The 25,005-nt window shown below is 41.7% G+C and overlaps 1 protein-coding gene across 1 annotated transcript in view; it reads right to left on the bottom strand.

The window, feature by feature from the left end:
• The window catches only part of LOC142851325 (uncharacterized), a 55,662-nt gene that overhangs the window by 17,045 nt on the left and 13,612 nt on the right, over positions 1 to 25,005 (bottom strand). Inside the window, 14 exon segments of the mRNA XM_075975193.1 lie at positions 1,289 to 1,442; positions 4,372 to 4,507; positions 7,700 to 7,764; positions 8,998 to 9,036; positions 9,261 to 9,425; positions 12,634 to 12,794; positions 15,859 to 15,932; positions 17,109 to 17,181; positions 17,275 to 17,303; positions 19,029 to 19,101; positions 21,768 to 21,829; positions 22,300 to 22,339; positions 23,751 to 23,865; positions 24,775 to 24,852. Of these exon segments, the coding sequence (XP_075831308.1) occupies positions 1,289 to 1,442; positions 4,372 to 4,507; positions 7,700 to 7,764; positions 8,998 to 9,036; positions 9,261 to 9,425; positions 12,634 to 12,794; positions 15,859 to 15,932; positions 17,109 to 17,181; positions 17,275 to 17,303; positions 19,029 to 19,101; positions 21,768 to 21,829; positions 22,300 to 22,339; positions 23,751 to 23,865; positions 24,775 to 24,852 (1,264 nt within the window).

The raw sequence follows: 25,005 nt of genomic DNA, 5'->3' as shown, positions 1-25,005 counted from the left end.
CCAAATGGTTTACATATGCCCACAGCTGGCTGCAGAGATGGCTCAGTGGTTAAGAGCACTTGCTGCTCTTCCAGAGGATCTAGGTTTGGTTCCCAGCACCCACACAGTGGCTCCCAACCATCTGTAATAGCAACAGTATTGAATACTCTCTTATGGCCTCTGTGGGCACCAGGCATGTATGTAGGGCACACACACACACACACACACACACACACACACACACACACACGCAAGCAAAAACACTCATACACATAAAATAAAAATAAAGATGAAAATCTAACAATTCTCTTTGTTTTTCACCACACATGTAGCTTCCTTTCTAAAACATGTGCACATTCACGTATCAACACATCAGTCAGCTGCAAATGACTGACAAAAAGTGTCTGCACTCTGGTTTTTCTCTTGTGCATTTAACTTTTGCTTGCCATGGTGATTTTGCAAAGTGCAACCTCGTAAGAGTCTGGTATTTGGTTCTCTGTGAGTTGCCAGTCAATGCTGTTTTCCTCTTCATAGTCAAAGGTACGCTTCATGAAGGTTTAAGCCCACATCATTGGTGGCCAAAAGCCTGAAAGCTTAATTAAATGCAGAACTTTCAAAAATCTATGCAAAGAAAGCTGGCTCATGCCCAGGGAGAGACTCACTCCACATGGGAACCTTGTCACAGAGCAAGGCCCAGACACGACTGTGGAGGGAATTTCTTTATGAAACACAGAACAAGTCTCTTTACAGTTGTAAAGCTCATGAGCTGGCGTTTTGGCATAGAAAGAGCCCAGTTAACATTTATGACAGCACAATGATAAACCTCCTCATCCATTCCCCCAGGGTTTACTGTAGCTATTTGGCTATCACTGCCATTATTCCATTTTCCTTAGATTCCAATTAAAACAAGTTTATGTGCCTGTGTGTGTATGCCACGCATGTGCAGGGGTCCCTGGAAGCAAGAAGAGGGCCCCAGATGTCCTGCAGCTGGAGTTATATGAGGTTTTCAAATGGCCAACATGAGTGCCAGGAACTGAGCTTTGGTCCTTTGGAAGAACAGCATGATCTTAACCACTGAGCATCCACCCAGATCCTGAAATAACATTTTGTTAAACACATACATAATAGAGCTATGGATCTCATGACGATATTTTGGTCAACAGTGTATCAAACACACAATGGTAGTCATGCAAGTTATACTGCCTAATGATACACACATATATGTTTTTTAATTAGAGATAGTATAACTAATATTGATAAAATAAAGTCATATGCATTAAGCATAATTACTAGTAAGCAATTAATTTACCTGACTCAAGATCTGCTTTGCTGTCATGTGCAGGCTCCCCAGAGCCATTGCATATTGCTGGTCTTCAGCGTCTTGGGTAGAAAGTCCATCTTTCCCTGGCAACTCGGTCTTCACTCCTTCATTCTCCTTCTTCTCTTTGTGTTTTAACGCAACTCTGTAATTAAATATACTTAACTTAAAATTCATCTTTTCAAAGACAAAATTTCCACAGCCTGACCTTCCTTTTTTATTATTCTAACAAGATATTATCCTAGTGTCTATGTTTCAGTATTTTTTTCTAGATCCCATGTTTTCAATTTCTCACTTTAATCTTGATGTGGGAGTCTTCTGCTTTGTGTTGATTTCATTGGTTAAATAAAGAAACTGCCTTGGCCCTTTAATAGGACAGAAAATTAGATAGGCGGAGTAAACAGAACAGAATGCTAGGAGAAAGAAGCCGAGTCAGTCAGTCGCCATGATTCTCACACACAGACGCAGGTTAAGATCTTCCCTGGTAAGCCAGCTCGTGGTGCTACACAGAATATTAGAAATGGGTTAGATCAATATGTAAGAGCTAGCCAATAAGAGGTTAAAACTAATGGGCCAAGCAGTGTTTAAAAGAATACAGTTTCTGTGTAATTATTTTGGGTAAAGCTAGCTGGGTGGTGGCCCGCCACTCCACACAACATAATCTTTTCTAGAGATTGAATATACTGGGAAAGTAATATTGAATGAATGTTTTCTTGATGGATAAGTTTCTGTTAAGAGAAACTTTGGTAGTTATTTTGAAAAAGCCATCTTGAAACTATCCAACAATTTGACAAGTGGAACATGACTGTTTGTACATAATTTGACATCATTTTCTACATAGTCCCCTAATAAAAACAGGCAATGGAAAGTTAATCCCTAAAAACTATTGCTTGCAAACAAGCATGTGAGTTAGTTAGAAACAAAATTTTATTTTTAAAAAAACATTACATGCACCCCTCATATGATTTACAACATAAAAGAGCCATTCCAAAGCTTTCAAACAATGAGGGTATGCACATTACGAGATTTTTTTAAGGCAAGACTAGGGAGTCTATTTTACCTTTTACTAATGCGTTTGATTCATCTTACTATTATTTTGATAAGCAATTTAAAAATCAATACAAGATCAATTGATTCGATAATAAAAAGTATCCCGTTCTTTCAACATAGAAAGTAGAATTTACTTTATCAATGAGAGAGAGGTTTTGAATAAATTAATAGTCATCTACTCTATTTAGCACAGGTTCAGAACAAAGGTGTTGGGTCTGGAGAGATGGCTCAGTGGTTAGGAATACTGGCCTCTTGCAGAGGATCTGGGTTAGGTTGCCAGCACCCACATGGCTCCTCACAACTCTCTATAATTTTAGTTTCAGAGGATCCAATGCCCTCTTACGGCCTCTCAGCCTGCATATGTAGTATATATTCATACATATAAGCAAATACACACACACACACACACACACACACACACACACACACACACACACACACAGAGAGAGAGAGAGAGAGAGAGAGAGAGAGAGAGAGAGAGAGAGAGAGAGAGGACAAATGGATAGCTGGGTGTAACTTAGCATTATGGGCTGGCCTCACAAAGAAGAAGTTTAATCTCCAACACCAAAAACAAACAAAGAAGCAAGCAAGCAAACAAACAGTACCACTGCATGGATCCTAAAACTTCTGCTGAGAAAATGACTGCTTCTTACATTTGTGGTGGGACTGTAGGTTAGTACAGCTTTTGTGAGAACAACTTAGGCAAATGGATCAAAATCATTTTTACATTTCTATTTATTTTTGTTTTTTGAGACAGGGTCTCACTCTACCGTGCAGAGCAGGGTGGAGCTCACACTGTGTCGCCCAAGCTGGCCTTCACCTTCCTTTATGCTTCTGACTCAGCCTCCTCAGGGATGAGATTACAGGCGTGAGCTATCACACTCAACTTATTAATTAAAGTCGTTTATTTAAGGCAATAATTCTGTATTTTAAAAAAAATCATTAAAAGCACAGAAAACAACACACACACACACACACACACACACACACACACACACACTGTATTAGAAACAGCATGCTTTCTCAGTGAGGAATCACTCCATATGCTCAGTGATGAAGGACGAGTGTGTCTGGCTCTGGCTGATGTCCAAGGAAGAGCTGGCCTTGAGCAGAAGGTTTCACTAACTAATATACACCACGGGCTTATGCATTTCACATACTCTACCATCCTTGAGTCTCCTTTAGGTCCTGGCCCTAGGCTATGCTCTGAACAGTTTCAACAGAGCCAGGTGACTGCAAATCTGGCCATGTGGGCAGATGGGAGGTTTACATATCAACAATTGCTGCAGTTATTTCTTATGTACACCAGAATTGTACTGTTTTGAATCCTTGTTACCCATCTTGGCTATGTGGTAGAATTAAATTTTTTCCTAATAAAAGCACAAAGGACTTCAAGGCACACCAGAACTTGATGATGGTTGTGACCCGACAGGGCCCCCTTGAGCCTGTTCCTAGGGAATGGGCCCAAAGGCTAGTCAATCCTGGTGAACAAATCCTTACATCCAAGTATCATAAATTTTGTTTATCTTTAACAGGACTGGTTTGCCGACTACTTACCTTTGGGGTATTTTGGGGAGGCTGTGCTCTCTTAGCTAAACTCTCCCTTTTAAATGTCTCCTCAGCAAATCTATCAACAAATCCTTTATACCATCAATTCTTTCACATTGAGTTTCTTTTACATCATTCCTTTAAAAAAGACATGAAAAGGACGGCCAGCTTCTTACTGCTGAGTAGTAACAAGACTCCTATGCAGTCGGCCACTATAGAGCTGTTAAGTTTGCAACAATGGGCACCCAATTGTTGGAAATATGAAGGGGCAATGGCCTGTTAGGGAATTTGCAAGGATTTCACACTTCACAAGGAAGTTTTCTCCCATACAAAACCCGGAGGGGGTGGTTACACAACCAGCAGTTCCATGGATCTCCTCCCCTAACATCTGCCATAGAAAATAAGTCTTCATTATCTCAAAAGCAATCACTCTCGAACTGTAGGGCTCTTTCCTCTCTAGGCCTTTGTGGTCTAACCTTGATCTCACGGACTCTGTTTTCATCCCCTCTTCTTTAGCTTCTCTGTTTTCCATGTTTCCAGTTTTCCTGTTAAGTAGCTCCCAGGGCTCCTTTTCAGTTTCTGTTTGCTGTCTGTTAGGATACAGGTCTGCCTCTGTAAGATGGACAGGGGTCATTTTTCTTTTAAAATTGAAGAGCGATTTTTTTTATACGATATATTCTGATCACGGTTTACCCCTCCCCCATCTTCTTCCAGATCCTCCCGGCCTTCCCACCCATCCAATTTCACCCATCTTTGTCTTTTTTTTTTTTTTTCTTGATTTTTCGAGACAGGGTTTCTCTGTAGCTTTTGGTTCCTGTCCTGGAACTAGCTCTTGTAGACCAGGCTGGCCTCGAACTCACAGAGATCCGCCTGCCTCTGCCTCCCGAGTGCTGGGATTAAAGGCGTGAGCCACCACCGCCCGGCGCCGTCTTTGTCTTTTTAAAAAACAAACAGGCAAATAAAAAGCCCAATTCCAGAGCCCGAAGAACTCAGAGATCCCCCCTCTCTGCTTCCCAAGTCTGGGGTAAATGCAGGCGCCACCATGACTCACTTTATTCTCACTCCAGGTGTTAATGGAAGCTTCTCCTTCCCATTAAGAACTGATTGTGTTTAGATATCTATATATTTATACTGTTTTTGCCTACTGTTCTCTCGTCAACTTGGAGGCCCTTCCTTTTAACAAACTACAGTTTCTGAAGGGAACTGTCAGTTTCCTTCCCAGTTGACTGTTTCTGCTTTACAAGAACTTCTGCGTGTAATACTCCCTGTATGAATGAACTAAATCTCACAATTCTAAGGCCCTGAAGCAGACAAGAACCAGTACAGAAATACAATCTATGAATGCTTTTGTTACGAAAGGGCTATATGTAGTATTCACTCATTCTGAACGAATGCACACTGGATGCCGACAGCATACAACATGAGGTACTACCGTCTGCAGATAAAATGAAGGAATCCTCCTGTTATTTAAATTAAAGTCTAGTGGAGAAGAAAAGATTAATAAAATAACCATTATATAAATTCTGATGGATGCTGTAAGAAGTGTCTGCTATCACCTAAGGGCACTTGATCTCCACTGGGCTCTGGAATACTGTCCAGAGAAAGAGACAGCTAGGCTGAGAACGCAGGAAGACAGTGGTCAATCAGGCAGAGGTGGAGAGCGCACTGCACCACAGACATTACTGAGACTCCATTCCCAGTGGAGTGAAAGGTGCAGATTTCGTTTTCGCCTGGAGTAACTCCAAACATATAAAGCACGTGAAAGAGCAATTTGAAGATGAGGATTTGTCTGGTATCATATGAAGCTGGTCTCTCAAATGTTCCAGCTGCCTTTCCTGAGAGAGTTCTAGCTGTGACGCAAAGAGAGGGAACATGACCCAGAAAGGCTGCCTGAGAAATGATCAAGATGGGTCTGTTAACAGCCAAGTGGGCAGGGATCACAGGACACAACGCTGAAGACCTTCAGGGCCTCTTTGACTGTGAGCAGAAAACAGTGTCTACGTGCCAGGGCATTGTCCTCCGCTCGTGCTGAGCCAGGAAGACAGTCTCTGCCACACAGGCAGGGCAAACACACAGGTCATCCAACAGTAATCTTCCCAAGGTGGAGGGCAAACTCTAGGCTCAGCACAGTTCTGATGTTCCCACTCAGCAGTAGGAACAGGACTGCCCAAACAGCACAGTACACGGATGCCAGAGGACACCTTGAATGTTGCTTTAGTTAATTTTCTTCATTGTGATAAGGTGTATGACCAAGACAATGTGGAGAGTTTGTTTGGGGCTCACAGTTTCAGAGGATTAGAGTTGTGACTATCACGGAGGGAGTGTGACAGCAGGCAGGCAGACAGGGTGCTGGCGCAGTGGCTGGAAACTTACATCCTGATCTACAAGCATGGGATAGAGAGAAAGCTAACTAAGAATGGCATGGGCTTTTGAAACCTCAGAGCCTGCTCCCGATGACACCCTTCCTCTAAAAAGGCCGCACCTCCTGATCGTTCCCAAACAGAATCAGCTGGGCACCCAGGATTCAAATATCTGGACCTCTGGGACCATTCTCATTCAGATCACCACATACGCCTTCCTCTATTGCTTCCTGCCTTATTAGGCCTGAAACTTATAGTCTCAGCAAACATGTCTCTCTTGGAAAGGGAAGTAGAATAGATAGTTATGGATGAATTCTGGTTGGGGGTGAGGGACTGGAATGAGAGGATCAAGTGGAGAAGGGAAGGGAAAAGGAGGACGAGGGAGGGATACAGGGAGAGACACCTAAAAGTAACCCAACACAGTAGAAGCTTCCTAAATATACGCATATATGAAGGAGATCTAAATGAAATCACCAAATGATAGGGGAGACAGAGCCCCAACTGGACATCTCTTGTCATCAAATGAAGCTTTTAGTACCAGGCTTGGGGTGCATCTAATTGAGCTGTTGATCATAGGGATCCCATGAGAATCCCTAAACATCCAGGCCGTTGCCAGGACTATAGGTTGCTCTCCACAGACTGAAGGTAAGGCTCCGATGCCAAAGGTAACACTTACACAATTCATTGAACTTGGAGATGTTGAGCTGGTGCCTCTATAGAGCCTTCACCCTTCTGTTCTAGCATCTTTGGTACAGGAAAGTAGCAATGAAGGCTATCAAAGAAGAAATGTAAACACTGCAGGCTACAAGAGAAGTAATTAAACACTAACCCAGGCACAAACCATTTGGTCTACGGTGGTGTCCTGCCTGCAAGATACACTCGGGCAATGGAGGCACAAAGCTTGTGTGATTTACCAACCGATATATGATTTGGCTTAAGGCCTACTCCGAGAGTAGGAACCCATACTTGACATTGCTTGGGTGAGTAAGAACCTGAGACTAGATAGCCCAGGGATCTAGGGCAAAACCAAACAATACCATTCTAAAAACAAACAAATAAACAAACAAACAAAAATGTAACATTATAATGACTCCTAACGATATTTTGTTTTTCTCCTGGCTCAGCCATCATTAGAGAAGCTTCCTCCTGCAGCAGATAGGAACAAACATAGAGACCTACAGACAGACAAAGTGCATAGAGCGAGAGACCTTGGGACACTATTGTATTTTATTTTATTGTTCTCCTTTAGGAGCCTGTTTGTTTTCTAATGAAAGGCAGAAAAGGAGTGGATTGGGATGGGATGTGAAGTGGGGAGGAGTTAGGAGGAGAAGAAGGGGAAAGTGTAATCAGGATACATTATGTGAAGAAAAGTTATTTTCAATAAAAGGAAACAATTATTTGGACAGTAGCCCAGTGCCTTGATAATGAGGGCCCGGCAGCTTACCGTCCTCTGAGCACGACTCAGATGGCTGAGTGAGGTCATCAGCGTCTTCCACAGCCTTTGTTTCTCTTCTGGCCTGTAGAACCAACTACACTAGATCACAGTTTCCTCAGATAGTGATACCGCATACAGCCAAAAAAGACCAGCTAAGCAGAAATGTGGACACTTCTGAAAAGGACTGATTTTTGTCAAAGGGTAGTTTTATCACTGGCCTCTGGTTCTAATTGCTCTTTCTAAGCAAATGTCTTTACATAAGCAGAAGGTTCTAACCCTTTTCCTCCTTCATTTTAATTTATGTGTCTGAGTGTTTGGACTAAATGTATGTCTGAGACTACAGATTGAGAACCATGTATGTGGGTCTAGCTAGCAGATGGGTGAGTGAGGAACCGTCTCTCAAGGTCGTCAGGTCGGGTCTTGTTTGTCTGCACGCTGGAGTGAAGGCTGACTAACCCCTGTGCTAGCAGACGTGGCCAAGCAGCATTCACTCGGCCCCACTGCAGTTTCTTCTCGTTTCCACCTGAGTTGATAACTGAAGTGACAGTGGGACCCACTTGGAAGTGGTTGCTGTCCTTGGGCTTCGTCTCCTTGAGTTCTGTCATCCTCTCCCTAGGCCTCCTCTCTGCAGGAATGTGGTGGCTCTCATTCTGCGCACCTGGCTGTTAACACTGACAGCGCCCACAGGGTACTGTACGCAGGGAGGCTGGAACCTTTGCCGCCATTGCTCAGCCAGGCTTTAGCAGTTCGCACTCTCTTCTGGTTCGCACTGTTGGTGGATTCTGCCAGTTGAATGTGGACCTGTCCTGGGGACTGAACCCTGCAACGGTTGAGGTCTGTGGCATTTCTGCTCTCCTCAGTCAGATCTCCACCTGAACTGGAAAATTTGCTTCCTCCAGACCCTTTTCTCCTACAGAGCAAAGCGCCTTCCTGGGCTGCTTCTTCCTCGTGCTCGGAACACATCTCCCTGGGTGTCACTCCTCTTGCTGAAACCATATTCTTATCTTACACAATGTGTTGTTTCCTAAGTCTTCCTTGCTATGTACTTGTCTGTACAACTGGGCATTGCCTCTGGGAAGCCACTCAGGCAACAGCCTCCCGCAGAGTGCCCATGGAGCCAGGTTTGAGGTGGGCAGTGCTGAGGGTGTCATTGGGTGGTTGCTGGGTGACAGTGATGCTGGTGGACAGAACCTGTGGCTCCTCCCAGGAGGGTGGGATGACGGTAGGCTCTGCCCATTGTAGATGGCTGCCTAGGGCTCTGTGGGTGTCTTCTGCCCCCACTACCAAAACCTGGGTTTGAGTTCTACAGTACCTTGTGTTTTTCCTTTGATTTTTGATTTGCAGACCTGAAAAAAGAAGAACATAGAATCCTTTCAGACAAAATACAAAAAGTCTTTTTTGTATAAAGTCTCTGCAGTTGTCATTAATTCCTTCTTATCATGAAGTTACAGGCTGTTTATAGTCATTTTCTTTAAGGCATCTGAGTATAAACAGAAAATCAACTTGCTCTATTTTCAGAAAAAAACAACGCTGCTACCCCCGCCCTTCATGGGGAGTTTACCGTTTTTACCTTCCTTTATCAGGGCTGCTCTCATTTAAACCACAAGTATCCTTCACTCTCAGGAGATGAGCCGCCAACTCAGACCCCCCAGCCGTCAATTCAGTCACAAAGTCTCCCGATGACCAGTTTTCATGTCCTATTTTCTTTTCTTCTTTTATATTCAAGGCAGAACCACTAATTAAAAAATCATAATGGATAATACATTCCAATAATTCTATGGACTGAAATTATGAAAACGATGCTATAAAATCCAATGCTACTTTACTTACTAATGGAAAGAAGTTATAAAGTAGCAGCTGAAGATGAGGAAACGGATCCTCCTTGCTTAAAGACAGATGCCAGCCAGGCCTGGTGCAGACAGAGCTATATGCAAGAGCTGACTCAGGAAAACTCTGGTCTGAGAGCAAGGAAGGGTTTCCAGGAGACACAGACTACAGAAGAGCCCAGCAGGAAAAGACGAGGGAGAAAACCACTTCTTAAATAGAATGTAAATGACAAGATAAGAACGGGTAGATCTCCCAGTTTGGAATTGGGGGTGTCTGTAGAAACCTAGTGCAATGGAAATTCCCTGGAATCTATGAGGCTAACCCTAGTGAAGTCTCCTAGTAAGGGGGATACGGAACCCGAGCTGACCATCTTCTGTAACCAGGTAAGCCTTCCAGTGGACGGACTGGGACATCAGCCCAGTCACAGAATCTTTGATCTACAATCTATCCTGCCTACAAGATGTGCTGGGGGTAAAGGTGGCACAGCAATATGGGAGTGGCTGGTTAGTTACTGGTTCAACTTGAGGCCCATGCTATAAGAAGGAGCCCATGTCTGACTTTGCCTGGAGGTCCAGGGGTCTGGATAGCCTGGAGACCAAGGAGAGAACCAAAGGCATAAAAAAAAGTCAATGAAATGATTCCTAATGATATTCTTCTATGATGGAGTCCAGCCCAATTGTCATCAGAGGCTTCACCCAGCAACTGATGGGAGAGGATTTAGAGACCCACAGCCAAACTTCAGGCAGAGCTTGGGGATACCTGAGGAAGAGGGGGAGGAAGGAGCCTGAAGGGTCAAGACACCACAAGGAAATGGCCCACAGAATCAACTAACCAGGGCTCATAGGGGATCACAGAGACTGAAGCGACAGTTATAGAACCTGAACGAGTCTGCGCTAGGCACTCTGCATATATGTTATGGTCATGCAGCGTGGTGTTCTCATGGGACTCCTAATGGTGGGAGTGGGGGTGTCTCTGACTTTGCCTGCTCTTGAGACCTTTTCTTCCTACTGGGTTACCAACCTTAATATGAGAGGATGTGCCTAGTCTTATTGTAACTTATTATGCATGTTTGGTTGATATTCCTGGGAGGCCTGCTCTTTTCCAAAGAGAAATGGAGGAGGAGTGGATCTGGGGAAGAAGGGTGGTGGGGTGAAGAGACTGGGAGGAGAGGAGGGAGGGGAAACTGTACTTGGGATGTAATATATGAATAAATAAAAAAGAAAGAAAGAAAATTGATAAAAATTATGAACACTTGAAAAGGAAAAAAAGAAAAAGGGGAAAAAAACAAACTGGCAGTTAGTGATTTTCTGGAAACTTGTGGAACAAAAGTGAGTAGCCAGAAATGAACGCCACACCAACCTTGAATACTTCACTGAACACCCGACCTCCCAATCTACGAGCAATGACCCTTGGGTATGGGAAAAATAACTAGACTGGGGCTACAATTTTGGTTTTATTTTTTAAAAATACGATTAACTTAAGTGACGTTAGAAAATTACATGAAAGAGGAACTGGGCAGTGGCCCAGAGGTTCAAGCTCCTTCCAGCACGTGTGAGGACCGCAGCTCAAATCCCTAGAACCTGTAATTCCAGCTGCTGGAGGTGGAGGCAGGGAAGCCCCAGAGAAAGATGTCTTGTAAACTAGTCTAGCCATAACTGCCATATCCGTGAGCTCTGGGTTTGACTGGGAGATCTGCCTAAAAATTGTTTACCACATGAGGATGATTCCTCACACCAATTCCTGGCTTCCATACTTATGCACAGACACTTGTAAGAAAAGTATCACCACACACATGTGCTACAAGTACAAAACATGCATACACATGCATGTACAATCCCTCTCCTACAGACAAAAATGGAGAAAGAAAAAACAAAATAAAACATTTAACAGGAAAGAAGAGGGAAATAGTTTGTGCAAAATTTTGCTTTTAAAATATTCAAATACTCATAGAGTAGACAAAAACTTTTCCAATTATACATCTGATAGAGGATTAGTATCTAGAATATATAAAGATCTAAAAAAACCCCCCAAATATAAAGAAAACAAACACTCAATTAAAAAATGGGTACAGAACTAAAAGGAGCATTCTCAAAAGATGAAACACAAAATGAGAAACATTTCAAAACGCAAATTAAAACTTTTTGACATCTTACCCAAGTCATAATACTCAAGATTAACAAAACAAATGATAGCAGATGTTGGTGAAGATGTGGAGAAAGAGGAACACTTATCCATTGCTGGCCAGAGCGCCAGCTTGTACAACAACCAAGGAACTCAGTGTGGTCATTCCTCAAATGGCTGATAATCAACCTGCCTCAAGATCCAGTTACATCACTTTGGGCATATACCACAGGACTTATATCCTACCACAGAGACGCTATCCTACTCACGGTCATTGCTGCTCTATTCATAACAGCCAGAATGTCCAGCAAGTGGTGAATAAATAATGAAAACATGGCACATTTACACAATGGAATATTACTTAACTGTTAAAAAATGAAATTATGAAAATTGCAGGTAAATGGATGGAACCAGAAACAACCATCCTGAGCGAAGGAGGTCAGGCTTGGTAACTCCTATATGTGAATATTAGCTTTTAAACTTTAGATGTGTGTATTTAAAGAAACCACAATGATTTCTGCCCTCTCGCTGGTCCTTTATGGTGTGCACGAGTGTGATTACTGGTCACATTTTCCTGTAGAATTGTTAATCTGGGTGTGATAGTTCACACCTGTAATCACAGAACTTGGGAGGTCGACGCACAAGAATTTCTGCAAATTAGAAGTCAGCGTGGGCTACAGACAATGTGGGCCTTGTCTCAATTTTAAAAAAGTCAAGTTTTAAGATTAAAAATATGATATATAGGAAATCTCGAATGAATACTACCTTCGAAAATTACTTATCCATTTCATTTGGAGACAGTGATATTACCTTTTTTACACATCTTCCAATCCTAGTTATTATTTTTATACAAAATATTTACCAATGTGATCAGAAAACTGTATGATTACTTATTTGGTTTTTATAATATCTCAAGTAGAAGTAAAGTTTGTTAATCTAAATTATAATTTTATAGAACAAACATAATGTCCTCTTGTGCAGTATCACATTCTTACCCATCCTGCTCTTTGCTGTCGGTACTAGGAGACCTCTGGGAGCCAGACGTCCCATTCTTCCTTGTTAGAGGTGATCCACCGTCACCATGGTCAAGAGCAGCAGCGCACAGGCTCTCTGATGCTTCCCCTCCATCCCATCCCTGCTTCCTTTCTTCTTCAACCTTTAACGAAGGCTTGAGACAAAAGATAGCTACTAACTTTTCCACAATTAGCATCGACTATTTTAGTTTATTTTTATCACCTGACTCTTGGTTTCAAGTAGTGGAACACAAGTGCTGGGTGGATAGTATGGGACTGTGGAAAGCGAGGCACCTCTCAAACAATAGGAGCCATGATCCACACCAGCCTTTCCCGCCTTCTCTGAATAAGAGAACCGCCAAGAAAGCCTCAGAGTGATTCACTCAGTGCTCTTAAGGGGGTATTGCCTGCTTTGCCTGCAAGTAGCTTTTTAAAAAATTTAACTTCTGGATTCATTATCTTTTCTACAACTGTGAGTCTAGGCAGGTGAGCAACTTTCCAAGGCCTGACATAGCACCCCTGCCCAGGAATTCATCTATCATATCATCCTTTCTGTTTTCTCCACAATTGCACCTTCAAAAAAGGGTTTACTTTTGCCTTATTCATTTAACAACTGCCAATTAGTCTTCTCTCAGCCAAGTGTAGGTTCCACGTGGCTTGCCTATTCTTGTTCACTGGCCTTCCCCAGCCATGACATATATCGAGAACTTTGTAATTATTTGATTAATTAGTAAGATCCCATTAGCTGTTGCATTCAGGTTAAGATTTAAAGGAGCTATGAGGGGGAAGTGATCAACCTTGACAGGAGGGGAGGAGGCTCAAAGACACTACCTAGGAAAACGCCAAAGTTTTTAAAATAAAAACAAGGAAGACCCATGAACAAACAGGTTTCTGAAGACTGGAACCAGAGGTTTGTTGTTTCATTCTGCATGTAAAATATCTAAGCAGAGGGCTGGAGACAGGGCTCAGTGATTAAGAGCACTCGCAGAGGGAGCAGGCTTGGTTCCCAGTACGGAGAGGGCAGCTCAGAATTTCTGTTACCTTCACCTCCCAGGGGATCTGTTGCCTTCTTCTGGCCCCTGTGGGCACCTAATCTAGTGGTTTATCTTCCAAAGTCGTTCAATCTAGCATTGGATTTCTTTTTTTTTATTATTTTTATTGAAAAAAAAATTTCCGCCTCCTCCCAGCCTCCCACTCCTCTCCCCATCCCCCCACTCCTCTCCCCCTCCCTCTCCAGTCTGAAGAGCAGCCAGGGTTCCCTGCCCTGTGGAAAGTCCAAAGTCCTCCCCCCTCCATTCTGGTCTAGGAAGGTGAACATCCAAACTGGCTAGGCTCCCACAAAGCCAGAACATGAAGTAGGATCAAAACCCCGTGCCATTGTCCTTGGCTTCTCAGCAGCCCTCATTGTCCGCCATATTCAGAGAGTCCGGTTTTATCCCACTAGCATTGGATTTCTTACTCCGAATGGAATCGTTGTTTTAAATGCTGTTCACCTGTTTTGGCGCACTCTGCAAAGACACTTGGACCCCGTGTTTAGTCAGTCCCTGTGAAAATAATGGAACTGGGAGAGACGTGTCCAGATTCCTTTTCTGTCATGTTGTGGTGCACATTTTCTGTATATTTCATTTTTATTGCTCGGTAGGTCCTAAATATAGACTCGACATCAGAAACTAAATGATCTCAACCATTACAGCCATCTGTTTGGGTGCAGGCATCCTCCAGGAAGCAGCAGAAACGCCAAGAGCTTATGATTGGACGTAGAACTATCTTTTGCATTCACATTAAACAATGGGCCCAGAATTCCTCAGTACTGATCACCTGGCCCACACAAGGTCTTCAAAGGGCTGAGATAAAACTCCATTCTCTCGAAGCATCCTGCTTGTCTCTTCGGGCCCTTCTTTTGCACCCCTCTTGGCTCTGGAAGGTGGTCCGTCACTGCATCTGCTCTTTCACTCTGGGCTTCCGCTGGGAAAATGGAAGTTAGTTGTGTCACCTCCCTGCAGGATCAGCTCAAGTGGAATTTTAGCTTTTCTGTCTGGACTGATTTTTCTGGTATTTAATATCTGCATACATATGGCTAACTGTAAATCTATTTTTTGCCATCAGGGGCCCAAGCAATTCTTCATGCCATGGGGCACAGACACCACCTTTCCTCTTCTGACACATCTTCACAATCAGCAATGCTTCTTCAGATGAAATTTTCATGGAGGTCCTTCTGTCTATGTGTTGCTTTTATTGGTTAGCGAATACAGCTGTTCCAGCCAGTGACTTAGCAAAATAGGGCAAGGCGGGAGTTCCTAGCAGATAGAGGAGGAGGCAGTAGGCAGAGTCAGGGAGAAGCCATGTAGCCACCACAGGAGACAGACGCCTCCACCAGAGCATGCCGAAACTTTGCTGGTAGGTCACGACTTCGTGGTGATGCACGGATTAATGGAGATGAGTTAGTTTAGGATATAAGAGCTAGCTAGAAATATGTTTAAGCTATTGACCAAACAGTATTGCAAATAATTTAGTTTCTATGTGATTATTTCGGGAGTCTGGGTGGCCAGGAAATGGACAAGCAGTCTCCCCCAACAGTTACATGGCACAGTATATTTTATTACCTAACTTTAAAAAGATTTACTTTTGTTATTTTAAAATTTTGCATAGATGTGTGCCTGTGTGTGGAAGGTGCACGTGGGTACAGATGCTAAGGAGCCCAAGAGAGGGCATGATCCCAGGAGCAAGTTACGTGTGGTTGTGAACTGCCCAGTGTGGATGCTGAGAACCAAGCTGGACTGGGTCCTCGGGAAGACCTGGATGTGCTCTGAAGCATTGGGCCAGGTCTCCATGCCCAACCTAACCTTTTTTTATATCAAAACATATGATATAATTAAGTTTGGATCAAAAAATTACTTGATAAAGTGATTGGATTTACCAGAAAAACTTAGAAAGTATGACTTTTATAAGATTATTTGATGCCTCTTTGGGCAAGAAGCATCACCTACCATTACTTTTGAACTTAACTCTTGATTTGTGTTTATCTTTATAAACCAATGTATTTCAGAACTTCGGCGTTCTCTTTTGGAATCAAGTGCCAAGTGTCTGCTTAGAGAATATTAGAGTCATGTGAGAAGCCAACATTCCAGGATTCTCCAAACTTTATCAAACATAATTAAATCAGAGAAGCCAGTGTTAGCTATCAGGTAAGAGTGAGCCACCACACACCTGACACTGCTTGTCTTCATTTCTGGCAGGACCTTTGTACTCTTCCTCCGAAGTCAATTCTAAGCCTGGCTCTGCTGAGAAACGTGTGTATAGTTAAAATTAATTACTTAAAACAGTAAAGGCAATAGGTATTATGAGACTGATAGAAAATAATAACTGATAAACAATGTTTTTTTCATTTTCTAAATTAAGAATTTTTAGTTGAATGTTACTTTTGTAGGAAATGCTCCTTATTATCCAAAAATTGGGGAATAATTACAGTTGCCCACAATTTTAACAGTTTTGGAGATATACTAGATGCTACAAACTCTCAAATAAATATACTTACTTTCAAAAACATTAAAAAACAAGAGAAAAATACAAATTCACATTAAATCTTGTCTATTCGTTGATGATAACTTATAAACAACCTAGGCAGAATGCTTATCGAAATGACTTCCAATACTCTTATTCCTTTCATGCATTTACCAGTGAACAAACACCTGTCCTTTTATCTGAAATGTTTTTGTCTAGTATTCAAAATTTCTTTTAAATTCAGCATGAAATACCACACTATACTATACTATATAATAAACTAAATATGGTTCTTTCTTTGGTGACCTAGTTAGTTTTCCATTACTACAATAAATATCCAAAACAACTTGAGGAAGAAAGGGTTTATTTCATCTCATAGTACATTACTGAAAAAGTCTGGATGGAGAGTCAAGGCAGGGACCTGGAGGCAGGAGCTGATGCAGAGGCTACTTACTGCCATCCCTAGCCCCCGTAGCCTGCTTTCTTATAGAACCCAGGACAATTGCCAGGAGTGGTATCACCTACAGTGGGCTTGGCTGTCCCACATCAATCATTAATCAAGAAAATGAACCAAAGACTTTCCTGTAGACCAGTCTGGGGAGGCATTTTCTCAATTGCGGTTCCCTACTTCTAGATGATTCTAGCTGTGTCTAGTTGACAAAAACCAATGAACACATCTAGAAAAAGAGTTGCTTCTTTCTTTGCAGCTGCTTTCGTTTCCTAACAGTTCTTCATAACATGTTTATTTACCATCTGAACTGAATTGGAGGAAACAGTAAGTCATCTTTGTATAAGATTACTGTACTCAACAATTATTGGGTTTCAGTGAGCTGCTAGGTATGGGAATTTAATCCTTCTGCTCCATTTGTGAGAAAAATGAATTAGAAACAAAAAGAGATATTTCTCCATTGGTTTAATAAATTTCTCTTCAAAATAATTTTTATTTTAAAGGTTACCTGGTGTGAATGCCTGTGCATCCCCAACTCCTTTCATTTGATCAGGGACAAAATTTTTCCCTTTTCTGTTAGGCTGGATGAGATTTAAAACAAGATGGTTAATACATATTGCATGTAATATGATACACATACTTAATAATTCAAGATAGAAGGTAAATATTATTACCAGCCAATGAAGATATTTCTCCGGATTTTCTAAAATGCAAAGGGAGACACGTGATCAATTACTCTTAAATACGCAAAGCCAGACATACATCTGTGCATTCCTATGACAGAACTAGTTTTCTGTGTACTCCTTTGAGAAGGGCTATTACAGGTATCAATCTTTTGCAAATTTGCATATAACAATATATATTGTAAAGAAAAAGACATAGGTTCAGTAAAATGTGCAGATGACATTTCAGAAGTGAGATTACATTTCCAGTAACCACAGCCAAGAGGAGAGAGAATGCAAACCAGTGTTGCTCTGCTGACTGATACAGAGTAGTGGTCTCCCATTAGAACAAATCATGACCTTCAGACAGGAAATGCCAAAGATGATGGTGGGGTATTAAGGTGTGTATCTCTAGTGCATCACATATTGATCATGTATTCAATTTCTCCTGCAATTTAGAGGACCAAAAGCTTTCTATCACTTTGGCCCAAGATAGAATTCATTTTAGGCTTCCAAATTGTTTCCTTTTTTCATGACCATGTTTGCTACTGAGCCTGGCCCGAAGTTCCTTGATCCACCCCATGCAAGAATGTTTAAACCACAAGTAGGAGAAAATACATGTTTTCAACACTGACATAAATAAAGTTTTCAGATGGAAAAAATACACTCATTTCCCCAAGCATATCTTAGTAAGTTTCTATACTTTAAAATCAGTGCCATATTTAATAAAAGTAACAAGAGTATCAAAAGAATGTGAATAACTTCATAATGTCTTTTGTATCTGAAATGACTATGGTTTAATATGCCATAAGACAATTTAAAGGATTTTTTTTTATTAATCAAACTTGTCTTTTGATGATTTTGTAATGTTCACAATGAGTTCTGACTGCACAAATCTACCTCCTCTCATCCACAGGAAATACCCCCTATGACTGGACACTGCTGTTAGTAAAGGACTTTTTATGAAACAAATATCTTAATGTTCTCTTTTAAAACACCAGTCCAATGCTTGAATATTCCAATTAAATTTTGTAAATAATTAATATCAGTGAATCTCTAGCTTTGAAGACTGATATTTGAGATAGAAAAAATGAGTGGCTGAGACTTGTCCCAGTAAGTAGCAGTCCTTTCTGATCCCAACATTCTCTGGAGCTCTTATCATACCGAATCCATCTCATGTTAGTAATCTCAATTCGCTCATCACCCCCTACCCCCGTGAAAGCACCCAGACAACATGGTTCCTTTGTGCCCTGCTCCCCTGAAAACTTCTTCTCCATGTCAAACAGTTCTCTACAGCTGTGGGTTTGTTCCTAATACATTATAAAGGCATCACTATCACCACTTCTTGTCTACTGAGCAGTAGACTTTAGTCTTATCATATTGTCATATTGCTACCTTACGAAGACTATGTAATACACACACATGGTACATCATAGCTTATGGTACACGTATTTGCCTCTTTCCCCCCACTTAGCCTCTGTACCCTAGGCTTTTTTATTCTTCATTCCCACTTTTCATATTCTTAATTCCTTCCATTCCTCTGGTCTTAGAATCTTGAACAGGAAATATTATTCTTAGAGGGCCCCCCTCAAAGGAACCCATGGCTAAAACCAGAGAAGACATAGGACTTAGTATCATCTCATTTCTCCATTTCCTTTTTGTGCATTCAATAGGAAACAGCCCTTGATTGTTAGTAGACACCCGTGGTCATGTTTGAATAAACATTCCGCCAGGTCAAGTGGCAGCTTTAACCACACAGCTCTTACCTACTGCTTGGCCATTTACTTGTAACATTCCATCAACACCAATGCGAATAAGTGGAAGATTCTCAGAGACGCTCTGTAAAATTTAACACCAAGAGTGAGTTGCACAGAGCACTTTCTGAACAGATAAATGCTGTTTCAAAAGGTATTTGATATAAAAATAAAACAAACATATCCCAAAAAGCCAAGATTTTTAATGGGCAATATTAATGCTCTTTATACCGGCTGCTCTTTTATCTTCAGTGACTCCTGACCGCCATCAATGTGCTTACATGGGAAATACTTATGGATGTGCAGACTGCTCCAGGGTTAACTTCAGTGGCTGCAACTCTACCTCTATCCCTCACTTCAAAGCAGAGGACATAGTTTTTTTTTTTCCCCCAAGACAGGGTTTCTCTGTGTAGTCCTGACTGTCCTGGTCCTAGCTCTATAGACCAGGTTGGCCTTCAACTCAGAGATCTGCCTGCCTCTGCCGAGTGCTAGCATTAAAGGTGTTCATTGCCATCACCTGGTCAGAGGGCATTTTTTTTTTTTGGTTTTTCAGTGTAGCTTTGGAGCCTGTCCTGGAACTAGCTCTTGTAGACCAGGCTGGTCTCGAACTCACGGAGATCCTACTGCCTCTGCCTCCCGAGTGCTGAGATTCAAGGCGTGCACCACCACTGCCCGGCTCAGAGGGCATGTTCTTAAAAATACACTTGCTACAGTACAGCAACTATATTCTGAAACACTAGTATCTTCCCACACAATTTATCCCCCATGTTATGTCTTCTGACATGATGCTTTGCAGTGTATCACAGGCACAAAAAGGACATTGAAAAGTTCCTTCATCTAAGTGAATAAGAACTTTCAAAGTATTTGTATAGGAAAAATATTTGATAAACATACCAACAACGAGTCCTTTTACTAAGTACAAAGAACATCTCAACTGAAGAATAATTTGGGAGATAGAGTTTATATCATAAATTGTTTTTTATTTTTGAGAATCTCATGCATGTACATAATAAAATATGATCACATATACCTCCATATTCCCATCACAAACCCCATCCTATGCCCCTTTCCAATTGCATGTCTTTTCTTTGGTAACTCACTAAGTCCAGTTAGTCCTGCCAATGTGCATGGGTGTGGGGCCATCCACTGGAGTGAAGGAAACCTACTAGTGGTCACATGCTTAATTAGGAACGATTGTCCCTCCTGAGCCTCTCCATTGCCACTAGCTCCCCAGGAAGGGGCAAGTCTTGGAGCAATTTACCCCGTCTATGCAGAGATCTTTCCGACCAGATCTTGTGCAGAGAGCCATAGCTGCTGTAAAGTCATGAGTGAAGCAGCCATGTCATGTTCAGGAGACAGCAACTCAGACCATTCCTTCCCATCCTCCAGGTTATGTTCTTTGGAATGGAATGAATGAGCTTCCATCCACAGCCCTGCACCCTCAACGGAATAGAATGAGCTTCCATTCACAGCCTTGTATTCATGGTGGAATGGAATGAGCTTCCCTTCATAGCGCTGCATCCACGGTCATCGCTATTTCTTAAGTCACAACTATAACTGAAGTCAGCTTGCTTTATATTTTAAAACAAATTTAACTTTCAAACTGTGGTAATTTTTCCTATACTTATAAATATATAATTATATAAACCCAGGGCAAGATAATTGTACCATTTTTGTGGAATAATGAGGCCACTAGAATTTCAATAGGATAAATAATTTTATCTAAGAATACAGAGCTACTAAAAGACAGAACGAAAGCCTAACATGCTTGACTTTAAACACTGTGCGGATACATCTATGCAGATGACAAACCGTGTTTACAGCTAGGTCACTACAAATGTAGCTGCCACCGGTTCACTGTTAAAACTCTTCACTAATTTATTCAGGCATACGAAATGAAGTTAATTTATCATCATCGTCATCAGCATCATGTTCCATTACATTTACGGTCCCCTGATTTTCCCTCTCCTGAAATGTTCTCACATACACATAAAAACCAAGAGCATCAGCCACGTCAAGGCCAAGTATGATCCTGTGAAACTCCAAGCTGTGAAGACTTAAGGTCCTGTTGCCAAGCCTCCATCCATTGGGGAGATGTAAACAACACCTTCTGGAATAGTTCCAGTCAAAGTGAAGATGCAGTTCCTCCAAAGTTCACTCTGTGCCACAGTGAGTTGATTAGGCTTAATTACAGAGTCATGGGTAAGAGGTTATGGGCAGGAGCATGGCTGACTTTAAAGCAGCCACACTGAAAGGCCTACACCCAGGAGGGAGGATGGCTCTCCTATGACTGTGCGGATAGAGTCCCCTCCTGTAATCCATCCCAACCGATATCATCTAGCTCCTCCCGGGGACCCCGAAACCACATGCAATTAGGGAAGAATGGATAGCTCTGTATAACAGGTCTAACCAAATGTTAGGACTTTTACAGCCAACAGAATCACTAAACCGTGGTAGACCCAGTGCACGCCTTCAATTCTAACATGTAATTCAGAGCCACACCGAGTCCTTTGCACTCACAGCCTGGGCATTTGCTTTGCACTGCACAGCCTTCATGACGTGAATCCCATGCAGTACCAGACTTGTTCTACCCTGCAATAACATACTACCCCATGATGTCCTGATGATGCCAGGTGAAAAACCTGGGAATAGTTTCCGGTAAGAATGGCGGAGGTGAGGAAGTCCAAACATGCCTTTCGGTGCTAACTTCCCTTAGTAGTCATTAAAAAATAGTAAGAGAACAGACGATACCTCAGAATCCCAGGATGATTCGTCTTTATCCTCTTTTGCTGTGGCTAATGTGTGTGCCATATCTAGAAATGTGAGGTAGAACATGTGTTACTGTGAATGTAAGACATGCATATACATCTTAAACCATTGCTCATATTTCAGTGAAATGGCAACCAAAAGAAAAAAATAATTTCAGAGACTTAAGGTGGTCATCAAAAGAAGTGCAGACCAAAAGAAAACTATTAAGTGTGGATGGATGTCATTTGGATTTACACAGAATTATTGGTCCTTTTGTACTTGCCCTAATTTTTTTTCCTTTACAGTTTTGACACTGCACCCTGCCATGTACCCCAGGATATCCTAGGGCTTATAATCTTCTGACCCAGCCTTTTGGTTTCTGGGATTACAAGTGTTTGATCAACCACCTTTGATTATCTTAAAATTGCACTAAAGCTTAGAAATTCTCCATAGATATTGATGTGTTACGCTTAATGTTTTTGTCTCCTCCCCCACTGTATGACGGAGTGTGAGCTGTGCTTTTATGAAACTCTACCTTCATCTTCTTTGCTAGCCCTTGGCTTGGTCGCACCTTCCTGTTAAAAGCAAAAGGAGAAAGGAAGTCATGAAACCTATTCGTTCACTCACTAAAATAAATCGGTTGTTAGGGCCACAGTTATTTTCTGTTTTATCAAACAGTAAGCATAGCCCAATGAAGCTGAGGACAGAAGACAGATTCTGCTCTCTATTCAAGCTGAAGCAGAGTTATGATAAAAATGAGATGAGCCATCCATTATTCCTATAATCGAAATGGTCATAAGGGAACGTGGAAGGGAAGAGGCAGTTCTACCTGTAAAGGAGGAGGAAATGCTACAACACAACAAGAGTGGTATTGACAGAGTCAGGGAAGGTACAGGGAGCTGTGAAGGTCATTCTAAGCCAGGGCAGCACAACCCAAGGCCAACGAGGGCTGTGAAAGTTCCGTTCTTAAACTGGACCATGGTACCAGTATAGAACGGGCAGCTGACGGATAATCATGAACAAACCACAAACGACATTGTGTTTTCTCCACCATCTTGGAGCTTGCTATGTAGACCAGGCTGACCTGCCCTACAAAAGACATTTTTAATGTTATGATTTTGCTGTTTTTGTTTCTTTAAAACTATGTCATTCATGTAATATCTGCCAAAGTTACCATGAGAAGAAAAAACCTTACATATCATAATTCTATAAAATGACTTTTTTTTTCTGGTCCATTCTTCACATAAAATGAAGGTAGACAGACAACTCCTGAATTTTAGTAGTGAATTAAATACTAAATGACTAAATGAACAATACATTAACTTAGTTAGGCATTGAAGGTGATCAGAATGCGCAGTAAGAAACTAGTTCTGTAAACTGAGCACTGGGGTGTGCTGACATACAAGGTTATGGAATAATGACTTATCAGAATCCTGTGCAGGAGCCACTGCTCTTAACCACTCATAGCTTCAACCATAATAACAGGGCTCAGATGTTTATCCCAACTTCTTCATCTGTGAGGAAGCTCCGTATATGCGTTCAGAGAAAAAAAATTCAATTAAAATTAGCTCTAAGTTGCTGTAGAATCTGAGGCGTATTTAAGTTTTATAACTGGTGTCTAACACTGCAGGGGATAGTACCACATTCATGCTCATGAAGACAAAGAGTCCTGGTTAAGCTCAGTGTGTCACAAACAAAAAAGAAACAAAACAAAAAGCTATGCTAGTGGAAGGGGAACTTGTTGGGAGGGGAGTTTGGTGGTGGTAGGAAAGGGACAAGGGGTGGAGTAAGTGTGACCCGAATGTGTTATATACATGTGTGAAATTGTGAGAGAATATATTAATAGTTATGAGAAAATAAATACTAGATAGGAAATCATGGCATAATGATATTAGGTAAAGTATTTCCTTTTGATCTACACTAACCTACAAAATGAAAAGAAACAGCATTAATTAGTGAGGAATATAGCGAGAAGCAAATGCAGACCTGGAGCTGGTCATCTCCTCCGCCATCGAGCCTCCTTGGGTCGTGCACTGATGTCGCCCCTCCAGCCGGCTCTGCTGACAAATGCACATGTGTAATGAGAAGCCGCTCCCTAGGACTGTCCCACAGGGAATGAGACATTACAAAATAGAGCACGATAAACAAGGACATTGGGAGAATAGAGAATTTTGCTAATTTAGTTCATATATATACTTTTAAACATATTTAATATATATATTTATTTTATGTATGTGGGTATTTTGACTGCATATGAGTGGACGGTGTGCATTCCTGGTACCCACAGAGGGTGCCAGGTCCCCTGGAACTGGAGTGCTTGTGAGACTCCGTATGGATGCTGGGAATTGAAACCTGGCCCTCTGTAATAGCAGAAAGTGCTCTTAGCCACCGAGCCACTTCTCCAGCTCCCAGAGAAAAAAGATTGAATTGCCTAAACTTGCCATAATTATCCAGGGAATCACTGGTTATCCTGAGGCAGTGACAAATTCTTCCACAAGGTTTTTGGGGCAGTTTGGAAATTACCCATATGCAATTTTGTAAAAGAGTCAGAGAAAACAAGAACCAATAGGTTCTAAAGTGAAAAGCCAAATTTCAGTGAGCAATGAACATCACAAAGGGGTGAAAGGGTACAAACATTGTAAAGAAATGGAGATTATGGTTGGAGCTATATAATTTACATTTAATTCTTTCCTTCCTTCCCTTCCTTCCCTTCCTTCCTTCCTTCCTTCCTTCCTTCCTTCCTTCCTTCCTTCCTTCCTTCCTTCCATTTTCCTTCCTTTTCCCCTCCTTCCCTCCCTTCCTATCTTTTAGTGTCCTGTTGAGGTTGGCCTCTACAATGTGCTCCAGGAGGTCCTTGAACTCCTGTTCCTCTAACCTCAGTCTCTTAATTCCTGGAATTAGGAGAGTAATTAATTCCACCTTTGATTGTCTTAAAATTTTCACTGTAGCTTAGCAGATTTTCACAGACATCCGGCAGCATCATTTTAATGCTTTGATGCCCTCTTTCAACACAAAGCAAATTGCGATTTTTTTTCCCTGAAACATCACCTTTTTCATTTTTCCCACTTTCTGGCTCTGTTGGTCCTTCCTATTAAAAAGAAGAAAAAAGAAGATTTCAGAAAATACATTAATTCACCTACTCACTCACCAAGAATGCAGCTACCGAGACCACAGTGTTTACTGTGCCGTCAACGATAGGCAGCATCCTGCATCAAGCTGGAGGGAGAAGACACACTGTGCT

This window comes from Microtus pennsylvanicus, chromosome 5, assembly GCF_037038515.1.
Source record: "Microtus pennsylvanicus isolate mMicPen1 chromosome 5, mMicPen1.hap1, whole genome shotgun sequence".
NCBI lineage: Eukaryota > Metazoa > Chordata > Mammalia > Rodentia > Cricetidae > Microtus > Microtus pennsylvanicus.
The sequence above is the reverse complement of the archived record's forward strand: the minus strand, read 5'-3'. Positions and strand labels throughout refer to the sequence as shown.